At 35.6% G+C, this 11,414-nt stretch overlaps 1 protein-coding gene and 2 long non-coding RNA genes across 3 annotated transcripts in view; 2 read left to right on the top strand and 1 right to left on the bottom strand.

Moving 5' to 3' along the window:
* The window catches only part of LOC127864233 (uncharacterized), a 258,553-nt gene extending 254,290 nt beyond the window's left edge, over positions 1-4,263 (top strand). The window contains exons 4-6 of the mRNA XM_052403925.1: positions 1-25; positions 1,329-1,504; positions 2,861-4,263. The exon at positions 1-25 is cut by the window's left edge and continues 95 nt beyond it. Coding sequence (XP_052259885.1) covers positions 1-25; positions 1,329-1,504; positions 2,861-3,534 — 875 coding nt within the window. The 3' untranslated portion in view covers positions 3,535-4,263. The remainder of the gene's footprint in view (positions 26-1,328; positions 1,505-2,860) is intronic.
* A 1,163-nt stretch (positions 4,264-5,426) lies between these two features.
* On the top strand, positions 5,427-8,045 carry LOC127864249 (uncharacterized). The gene is made up of 4 exons (XR_008041639.1): positions 5,427-5,581; positions 6,092-6,196; positions 6,573-6,712; positions 7,442-8,045. It is a non-coding gene; the product is annotated as an uncharacterized LOC127864249 (long non-coding RNA).
* Positions 8,046-8,854: 809 nt separating this feature from the next.
* On the bottom strand, positions 8,855-10,750 carry LOC127864241 (uncharacterized). Its single transcript, XR_008041617.1, has 4 exons — positions 10,596-10,750; positions 9,987-10,100; positions 9,576-9,734; positions 8,855-9,424 (listed from the first exon to the last, which is right to left on the bottom strand). It is a non-coding gene; the product is annotated as an uncharacterized LOC127864241 (long non-coding RNA).
* Between the last annotated feature and the right edge of the window lie 664 nt (positions 10,751-11,414).

Raw genomic sequence — 11,414 nt, 5'->3', positions numbered from 1 at the left:
TGACAGATCGTCCATCTCTGCAAAGGTAAATGGTCGGTAATTGAATACAGCCCGTCTTACAGAACATCATACGATACATATTTTAGCCCTGGGAAAACCGGACTTAACGCATGTGCGTTAAGTGTCGTCCCATATTAGCCTGTGCAGTTTGCTGGATGTTCGCTAATTATTTTACTGCCTTTAAACAAAACATGCCATACAATCAGAAAGTGTCATCCCAGATTAGCCTGCTCGAACTGTACAGGCTTATCTTGGACGACACTTGAGTTGACGCACACAAAAAGCCCCTTTTTTCCGAGCGGGTTTTATCTTTAGTTACGGTGCAATTTTTTATGAAGTACAATAATACGTCTTAACCTCTTTGATAACTTTTCTTTCAATAACTCTATTAAATTCCTATCAATAGTTTACATTCCCTTTAGTTAAGAATAATATTTATGATTGATGTCTAGTAACGGTGAGTATACAATTAAGCCGTCACTGTAATTGTCCGTACAATATTTGATAAGACATGACCAAGGTACCTTTTGAACACCTAAGGAAATTTCGTAATTTTAATAATAAATGTGCTTCTATTTATTTTGCTGGTTCGTTTTGATGGGGCACATTTTACAATTGTGTTATGAAGAATCTCTGGATTGCGCAAAGCTTTTGAATTAAAGCACTGAATTAAGTCGTATGCCTGCTTCGCCGTTCCCCTTCAGAAATCGGTGCATACCTTGTAATTTAGACAAACTCGACATGTTCACATTCAGATATGTCACTGGTTCCGAGCATGTTTCAGTTCAACACATTGCCTTTCTTATAAAAAACAACAACATGCGATGACGTCATTTTTATCGATTATTATTTTCTGACAAATATTTTTTGTTTCAATAAGTACAGCAAGTACGGCTCTAGACAACTTTAATGACATACGTTATAGGCTGTTGATTGCAAATAATATACATGCATTCTAACCGCTCACAATTAAAAAAAAACACGACAAGCACGAAGCAGCATTCGATCAGCAAACAGGAAATAACCGCTGCGATTACTTTATTCAGTCAGTCTGTAGGATTTGTCGCAATTGGTTGAGCGATATATAAAACTAAACATAATAGCTTACAGATAAATTATACTGTTTAGTGCAGACAATTACAAGTAAATAAATAAAATACTGCCATGTTCATAAATTTCATTGTTTTGTATATTTTGACATGTTCCCAATTATTATGCAAACTCGACGGTATAACAAACACCACATATACCTTACTTTGTTATCACGATTTTGTTATTTAAAAAAACTATGTTTGGGGAACTAAGCTGACATTTCAGCAGCCAATTAGTCCTTTCCAGTACCAAAAGTTACTCGCTCATGGTTTTCGGCCCACTACCCTTTTGCTGGACCCGGACTGCGTGTTTGACGTCACCAGCCACCATGCGCCGCGATCCCGGAGAGAGAGCCCACAGAAACCGGACGCACATAGCGGGACCGCGGCACGGGGCGCTGTTGATCAGAGATGTAAGTATCACGTGTCATAAGTCAATGTTTGCTGTTCGCTATAAATCTTTCACACGGTATTCTATGGGGTGTTTGTGTATCGTTTGTTCGCTATCAGGTGATCGCCAGATCTATGTTGAGATCACTTTTCTATCCATCGGATGCTAGGCAGGAAATATAACTGCAAAAAAAACTTCCCTTTTTCCCATCCCCGATGAAAATTAACATGCCTCGTTCTTGGAATTCTAGGCCCCATGTTAATCCGCCTAACCTGGATTTTCGTTAAGATGACACTTCATTTTTAACACAAATTTCCTTTAAAGCGGATTGGATTTGCTTAACATAAAAAAACAACAACAACCGAATAATTCTAAACCGTTATATAGTCCGTTATATAGTCCAATTAAACTACATTCTGAAAAGAACATATTTAATGAAATTTTTAAAAATACAATTTACAATTTTATTAATAATCGTCAAAAGAAAATAGTTGTAATGCTTTAATAAAATCAGTTCCAAGTGAGTGTCAAATGTATCAAATATTAATTACCTTAAACCATCGTTATTATACGAAAATTACCTCTGTCAACGATGACGCCTTGTAATTTCAATAATAATTAATGATCAACTCATGCTTGATGTCGTTATTTTTAACAAAATGAGTTCCACGTGCACGAAAATGTTTGACAGCTGAGTACAAGAGCTAATCGTAACATTATTTTAAATCAACTTTGGTCATAGTCGGCTCGGTTACTACTCACATGTACCCCGGGTACTCTTAAGTATACTTAAATGTACCCCGGGTACGGAAAACATACTGAAACGTAACGGGGAATTCTAACGCTAAATTAGTTGTTCTCGGCTTTTTTAGTCAAATTAAGAATATTCATATTTATGTCAATATTCTGTGAAATGGCATAAATATTATCGAAACTCCTACTCAAAAAAGCATGTTTAGAGAGGTTTTGTTCAAAAAGATGTTGTTTTTTTCGAATTTTGTAGTTTTACGACATCGAGTTTGGGCGGGAATAAATTTTCTCAATTGGTCTAAATTTTCCGGGTACGTGTTAGTTTATTTTCCGTAGCCGGGGTACATTTAAGTATACTTATGAGTAACCGGGGTACATTTAAGTAAGATCCGAGCCAAATATGACCAATCGAGCCTCATAAGAGGAAATGCATTGTTTTTCTCTTTTAACGCAAGTATTTGAAATAAACGCACGTTTTTTCCCACGCGTTACCATTAATATGTTTGCCTCATGTTTGCCTCATGTTGATGAATGCCCGCCCCTTTAAATCGTATGATCGTTTTCTCTTTAACAATTTAGTTACATATGTATTTTATTTCCTGTTTTATATCCCTTAATGATGATCAAGCTTGCCCGGACGCGAATGTAATGCGCAGTGACAACATCGACCGGATCGCCCCAAGTCTGCACATGCGCAGTGACAACATCAACCGGATCGCAACAAGTCTGCACTCGCACAGTGACAACATCGAACGGGTCGCCCCAAGTCTGCACATGCGCAGTGACAACATCGACCGGATCGCCCCAAGTATGTACATGCGCAGTGACAACATCGACCGGATCGCAACAAGTCTGTACTCGTGCAGTGACAACATCGACCGGGTCGCCCTAAGTTTGCACATGCGCAGTGACAACATCGACCGAATCGCCCCAAGTCTGCAAATGCGCAGTGACAACATCGACCGGAGCTCACCAAGTCTGCACAGGCGCAGTGACAACATCGACCGGATCGCACCAAGTCTGCACACGCGCAGTGACAACATCGACCGGATCGCCCAAAGTCTGCACATGCGCAGTGGCAACATTGACCGGATCGCCCCAAGTCTGCACATGCTCATTGACACAAACACCATCCAGTCGGCCGAACGCCGCAGTTTTCAGTTTCCGGAACAACGAAAACGTGTCCCACTCGGAGGTAAAATTGTTAGACTCCACTTATACGACGCATTTTGTGACATTCTATGTCGACTTTTTTATTATTTTCGCAAACAACGTAGCTTATTTATAAACTGTACCTTGTAAGTTGTGTGATGTTAGTGAATACAACGAACTTAAGTTGTATCTACCAGCTACTGATACTATAAATGACGTTCGATTGGTCATTGTCCGCTCGTATACTACTTACATGTACCCCGGGTACTCTTAAGTATACTTACATGTACCCCGGGTACGATAAATAAACTAAAACGTATCCGGGATATTTAACGCATAATCGGCCGTTGTCGGCTATTTTTTATTAAGTTTATTCACATTTATGTCAATTGTCTGTAAAATGACCTCTATATTATCGTAACTCATTCTCAAAAAAGCATGTTGATGCAGTTTTTTTTAAAGATAAGTTTGTTTAAAGGGTCCGTCCAACATATTTTGTCATGTCATAAATGTATTGAAGCTTATCAGTAAATGCTTTATATTGATAAATTTAATTATTGGAACTAAAAATCTCTAGTAAAAAAAAAAGAATACGATTTAAAAAAAGGGGAAAAAAAGTTATCATCAAAAGGGCTCGAACCCTGAGCCCTGGAGTCCGGGAGTAAAAAGTCTCCCACCTAGACCACTCGACCATCAACGCTCATGATAAAAGCGGATGTATGTTTTACTTATATAAGCAATCCTCGTAGTTTCCCACAAATATGTTTGCCGGCCCCTTTAAAATAATCGGTAGTGCGTTTTACGACATCGGATTTTGGGCGGGAATCCAACAAGGGTACAGTCTTATATCGACCGGTTACGATTAAGTATTAACCGTACCCGGGGTACATGTAAGTATACTTAAGATACCCGGGGCACATGTAAATAGTACCCGAGCCGACATTGGTCATTGTCGGCTCGGGTACTACTTACATGTACCCCGGTTACTCTTAAGTATACTTACATGTACCCCGGGTACGGTAAATATACTTAAACGTACCCGGGAAATTTGACGCTAAATCGGTCGTTGTCGGCTATTTTTTTTTATTAAATTATATTCACATTTATTTCAATTTTCTGTAAAATGGCCTCTATATTATCGAAACTCATATTCAAAAAGCATGTTGATGCAGTTTTTATTTTAAGAGAAGTTTGTTTACGATAATCGGTAGCGCGTTTTACGACATCGGATTTTTTTGCGAGAATACAACTCGGGTACAGTCTATTATCAACCAGGTACGATTAAGTATATTTACCGTACCCGGGGTACATGTAAGTATACTTAAGAGTACCCGGGGTACATGTAAGAAGTACCGGAGCCGACAATGACCAATCGAGCTCAATTAAGCGTTAGAATTTCCGGGCACGTGTTAGTATATTTACCGTACCCGGGGTACATTTAAGTAGTACCCGAGCCGACAATTACCAATCGAGCATAAGTGCCACAAATCATAAAATGTATTATAATTGCAAAGACGGACCTTGATTAAATATTTCCGTCGTACTACGTAAATATAAAATGTCTATAAATAAACTACATATGTACTAGGTAACTACAATCACGGACTCTAGATGAGACAATATACGCTCTGTGCTACAATTACTACTGTTGCTTCTGCTAGTACTGCTTGTATTACTCATATTAATAACTATTAGGCAAATTAAATAAAGAATGCTTCTAAAACAACAATCATACAACTATAATACTACTATTACTGCGTTTAACGCTTTTGCTGCTATTACTACTTCTACTATATCTACAATTACTACTTATCAAAACACAAACCGGTGCAGTACCTAATACAGACTTAACTCGACGTTCCCGTACGAAGTATCCAGTTCGATCCCCTCGATATCCGGCCGGCGCGACCCGGGGTCAACTCCCGCTGGGTCGTCGAATTTTGTACTATAGCGGATATGGCAAAAGCTATACAGTCGGTGCTTCAAGTGGGCACGGACCGGCTGGTGTTCTACCCGCATGATGACGTCACTAGACGCGAAATCGCGGCCTATACACCCTTTCAGTTATTCGCTTTTACTAGTGTTAGAGTTGTGTCCCTTAGCCGGATGTGACGTCAACGGGGGATAGAAATTCGCCAGAGAAAATAAAATTTTACTGTGTCGCTGAAGAAATCAACGTCTTTAGCACAATATATGCGTAAGTTGCACACATGTTTTATTTTTATTATTTTATTGACGCATATTAAAGCTATCGCTTGTTGTATATTTACTTTTAAGTACGATGAAGTGAGAAAAAATGCATTAAACATTCCGTTTTGTCAAGACACATTTCATGTACGTACATATACCATTACACCTGGATTGGAACCTAAAAGTAAATATTGTATAAAAATGCCAAATTTTGAAAGCAAAGCGTATTACGAGTTATTTTCAGAAAGTTTATATTTGTAATCATGATTTTATCATAGGAATTATATGATTTCGGGGCTTTTTTTATTCTTAAATAGAACTAGAAAGTAGAAGAATGTGAATGAAAACCAATCAGGAGAATGGGTCATTTAACTTTCATGTTTTTTACACCAAAATCTCTATATTTATAAACTTTCAAAACCGAAACTATCCTTTGTTTCTTTGAGTGTTTGACTGAAGTGTTGAAATAATATAAAAATCAGCTGCAAAAAAAGCATTATATGTGGGGTTTTTTCAGGAATCATCCCAAATGCTATGTTCAGAAACAGTGAAGTACCATTGCTGAACCAGATCCTGTAACAGAAAAGAAAGTACAACAGTACACGACTGTGATTGTCATAAGGTTTGTTTTTTTGTTTAAAATGTGAATTCACTATAATAAATACTCCTAAGTTTATTATTAATATAATTATGCAAATACATACACATTGGTGGCATGAATATATCCGGACATAGTCATGTACCATAAATACACTCTAATAAATATTGACTCGGTACAGAGAAACAACATGAAAGCATACAAGTTCAGCTGTCAGGTTTTAAGCATTATTGCCACTTTAAAAAAAACATGTAACTTACACTACATTCAGTATCGATCATATTTATTTCAAACCATTTTCTAAAAAAATAATATGAAGAATTTTGTATGTTGTATAAGTAACATGATTTTTTTCTAAAGAAGCAATAATGCTTAAAACCTGCCTTTTTATTTTTTGTAGCTGTATGCCAAGGATGTCCCTGGCGCTGTTTTACCGCAACTTCAACCAGAAAGATGCAAAGTTACAGAGTTGCGAATATGGTTGAAATGCCGGGGACAAGCTGTGAAATCGAATGAGACAAAAGCCGAACTTTGCTTGAGGTACTTATTTTATATCGCCTTTTCAGGCCTTTTCCTGGTGTATCTACGGGTCAGTTAAACGGACCCATTCCCTAACCTAAATTGTAATTTGAAAAAAATAGTTCCCAATAAAAAAAGAAAGAAGAGGTTATGATTATTTTAACTCAATTATATGTAAATGACATCTAACAAAGTACATTACCATGAATAATATGATTTTTCATCTAATTTGAATGATTGTGAAGGGTTATTTTATATTAGTTTTTCCCAAATCAGTTGATTTTTGGCACGAACAATTCACAATCCTGCAATTGCTTTTTTCCCAAAATGGCCAGGAAAAAGCCTGCTTTTTATATTAAAAACGCACATTCATGTTGTGAATTTTTTTCTATATTTCTGTCAACCAGTCTGTTAAAAATAAGTTTTATCTGTTTAGTCAGTCTGACTCGACCACACGGCATATAGTACTTTACAATGTATATAACATGCATAGTGGCACACAGCTTTCTGCTTCAATTAAAATCCCTGACATAATAAGTTACATTACTCTCTTAAGTCTGCATTAGAAATTGGTTGCCACTAGTTAAATTGTCTTTATACATTTTTTGGTCACAAAGAAGGTAGGGGTGGCGTTTATTAGGTGGAAAACAAGTATCTGAAACAGACTCTGGAGTAGTGCTTTTTTTGTTACACCTTAAATCTTAATGTTCTGTTGCAAAGTTTAAATCTTTACTTTTATATATTTTCCAGGGTAAAGAAATTCAGTGACAACCAGGATAACATCCTAATTGTGGATCCTTATCCAGACCAGCCATTTGCAGCTAAGCAGAAGTCGTCCTGTATGAACTGTCAAGGACAATCAACAGTGTCAACAGCGGAAGAACATCTTAATTTGGAAGAATGCACATGGACCCAAAGCACCAGACCGATCTTCAAAGACTTTTCGTACATGAACATTCTGGAATGGACCAAAAGTTCTGGTAAAGGTTCAAAACTGGGTGTTGAAAAGCCTATTCAACGAGGCTATGTGTTTTTTCATGACGGTTATGTATTCGACACATGGACATCTGAACGTAACAGTTCAACAATTGTTAGATGCAAGTGTTTCCGCTCCATGAAAAACCGGTAATCAGAAATAAAGAGTATTGAAATAATCTAAAATATATTTGAAAGTATTCAATTTTGTGTTATTTTAGTGTCAGTATTTGTGAGATTCACCTCAAATCACATTTATTCATTCAATATAATCATAGGATCTCAGCTCATTTTGGTGCAATACCTGTATCTGAATGTTTGTAATTTTCAGATTGTGTTTCCTTAAATTAGTTTATGATTTCTAGCTTTCACATGTTGTCTTTCATCATTAATGATACTTCATACTGTTTTGTGATGAACTATGCTACTCAAATGTGCTTATCTTGCATTATTTCTGTTGTAATAAAGCTTATATCATTGATTACAAAGTGTTTTTACTCAAAGGATTACGCAAATCTGTAGCAGAGTCTTAGTGAAATAGTTGCTATGGTGTCTGCTAAGCAATCTGGAGCAACCAGTTTCGATCCCCATTGAGAATCAGTAATGGTTCTTCCCAGGAAACGAACTTAAGTACTGATTTGTCTCAATATGCATTGGACTTTCTTAGTTTTACCTAATATTTCCCAAAAAAAAAACTAAAATTTCTATTAACAAAATTATTTATTCAGTAGTCATACAATCAAAACAAATTAACAAACATGATTAAAAAGATGTATATACAATTTTTATGTAAAGGCCACACACCTTATTTGGCATAGTAAATTTAAGTATGAGTGACATATTTTATCTATGCCAATTAGAATATGTCTGGTGGTTACAAGGTAGAAATCCATCTTTTTTGCACTTTACAACTTAAAAATAATCGCGTTTGTCGAAATGGATGTGTACGTCTGGAAATCCTACTTTCGGTTTTAAAAGCAGTACTGTTTGAAAAAAAAATAACTTGCTATTAAACTAGGCTATAGATTTAATTTTATTTTGCCAACTAGAATATATCTGGTGGTAACAAGGTAGAAAGCCATCTTTTTTTGCGCTTTAAAAAGTTAAAAATGATCGTGTTTAATATAGAAATCCTTCTTTCAGTTTTAAAAGCAGTTATTCCTGTTTGAAAAATAATAAATTACTTGCTAACTAGACTATAGATTTAATGAAAATTTTGCACACTTTCAAATTGCATCTATATGAACATGTACTTTATTTCAAGGTGTGTAGCTTTAAGTACTCTTTAAGCATTAATCTGTAACTAAATCAATGCTTATATCAAGATAATTATCAAAAACTTTATACAAAGCCAAAAAATGTACAAATATTACATGAACAGCCAATGGTTTTTCATTAGCCTACATGTAGTATGATGTACACGAACAACAGATGTTCATATAAATGGTATGTATGTTAAACACCAGGACATGGTATAATTGGGTCTTGGAAAAGAGTGAGCAATGAGCAAACTGTCCAAATTTGATTAATTATCCCAAACAGAGAAACCAGAATGACCTGATCAAATATGTGAAAACTTTTAATCTTGTTAATTGCACGTTCCACTTGAATTCGCTTCAACAGATGTGGTTTGTCCTTCCAGCAGTCGAATAGTGTAGGGATGGCTCCTGGTTTTAGATACCTCCGCTTAGCAAATCCAGATTCATCAAGACAGTCACGTTCAAAATGGAGAAAACAGACAACCGTATTGTGACTTATCTGGAAGAAAAAAAAGAATAAATAAATATGTGTGCTTTTTTTAATCACATCAACACTATTTTTCTGACATGAAAATGTATAGTACTTTACATGTTTTATTTTTCTTTATACAAAATCATTTAAAGTTTTACTGAAACCACTAACAACTGACCTTAAAATGTCTGTCTTCATCTCTTCGTATTTTATTCAACCAAACAGCTTGAACTGGATCATCTTCAGCTGGAAATGCATGATAGCTGGGCTTTCCATGGCCTTCTAACAATCCTTAGCCAGTGGTGTGACATTTGGGCACACAGCAGATCCTGTTAGACTGAAATTTTATGAAGATCAACTAATAATATTTAAAAAAATCAAGTGAATAACAACTTTACCAATTATTTTGGATCATTAAAATCAGTATAACAAAGTCCACAAACGTGGTTAACAAATAATAAGATGTGTTTTTATCCTATTGGTTAAGAATTTCATTTTATTTGTATTGATATTAATTATTATATGTCTATAAATGTTTTATTCCCAAATGTTATTTAAACAAATCAATTGACTAAACAATTTAATTTACCTTCAACTTCTTCTCGAGTGATACAGTAATGTCTTGAATCTGTTTTCCATCCGGTTTTGAGTCGAATACTGGTGTTGCTGTGTAAAACTGGACAGCATAGTCGTGGTCATTAATCTGTTGAACAAAATTCTGTTTCATAACATTCATGATAACTGATTCATTGTACTTTACACATTAATACACATTAGGCCGGGTATAGCTTAGTACAAGCTCTAATCAAACAAATAGCTTTTTAACAAACCATATGTTGCATTGGATGCCGTTGGCTTTCAATTTAAAAAAATGGTCAATTGGTACAAAAGCACGGTATGACTAAGACCAGTACGAGCGTCCTTTAGTTGCTTCAAAATATAAATGCCAACGAGTGTTCATACTTTGACGAATACGAAATGTCCTTAGATAAAACAAGTCAATATTTCCACCTATTTAATCTATATCAACATTTCTGAACAGGATTTAATTCAGTAAAAAATCCTTCGTTTGAACGTTTCGTCCTCGCGAAAACATATAACAGACAAAAACAATACCGCTGCTTTATCAGCATTATAAACCGAATATCAAAATTGCATAAGAAAATAATAAATTATTAATAATAAGGTCAGTACAAACCTTTTCGTTCATATTTTAAGTCCATTTACACCGTTGAAAACACACATTGTCAAACAGACATCTCTTTGTTTGCTTACAGTCGATAATCGGGTATCCCCGGATGACGTCATTCAGGGGAGGTAATTATAATCAGTTAATAACTGAAAGGGTGTATAGGTCCCTGACCATAGCATGAACCAATAATGACGCGATTTTTAGATGGGCGCTTTAGCGACCGTCTTAAGTGCTTAGTGCGAAATTCAGGTCGATACGACTAGGTATGATTAACCCAATACCCGGTTGCGTATCCGCGCAAGAAAGAGTTGTATAATTTATGCAAGAGGTTTGAGTTCTCCAATTATGTGTATTCACAAATGGCAACATTATATTAATATCGTGTTACATTCAATATTTTCGAACGGTGTTTTATAGGAAAGAATCAATAAACAATGATCGTATTGTACGTGTTGCGGAGGAGATTGTTTATGAATGATTAAAATAGTCCACTTTCTGCTGCGTGTGCGTGACGTAGTATTTTCGCTCAGCTCATTCATAAATCTGAGGCTGGCGATAAACAAAGGGGAGTCCGTGTGAGAATAACGCAGTAGTATAAGGTTACGCTTGTTTATATTCACAGGTCTCAATTAATAATACGTTGACCACGAGTTCAACAATTATTACAGGGATACGATAGACAACATAAAAAAATGTTTCATTATCGCTGAAACTGTTAAAAAAAACATTTAAATATAACAATAATATTCTCTAAAAAATGTAGTTTTGCTGTTTTGAAATAAGGTTTGGAATTTTGTTTTCTAAATAACTTAATTCAAAACAAAA

This window comes from Dreissena polymorpha, chromosome 1 (genome assembly GCF_020536995.1).
Source record: "Dreissena polymorpha isolate Duluth1 chromosome 1, UMN_Dpol_1.0, whole genome shotgun sequence".
NCBI classification, from domain to species: Eukaryota; Metazoa; Mollusca; class Bivalvia; order Myida; family Dreissenidae; genus Dreissena; species Dreissena polymorpha.
This window is presented reverse-complemented; position numbering and strand designations above follow the sequence as displayed.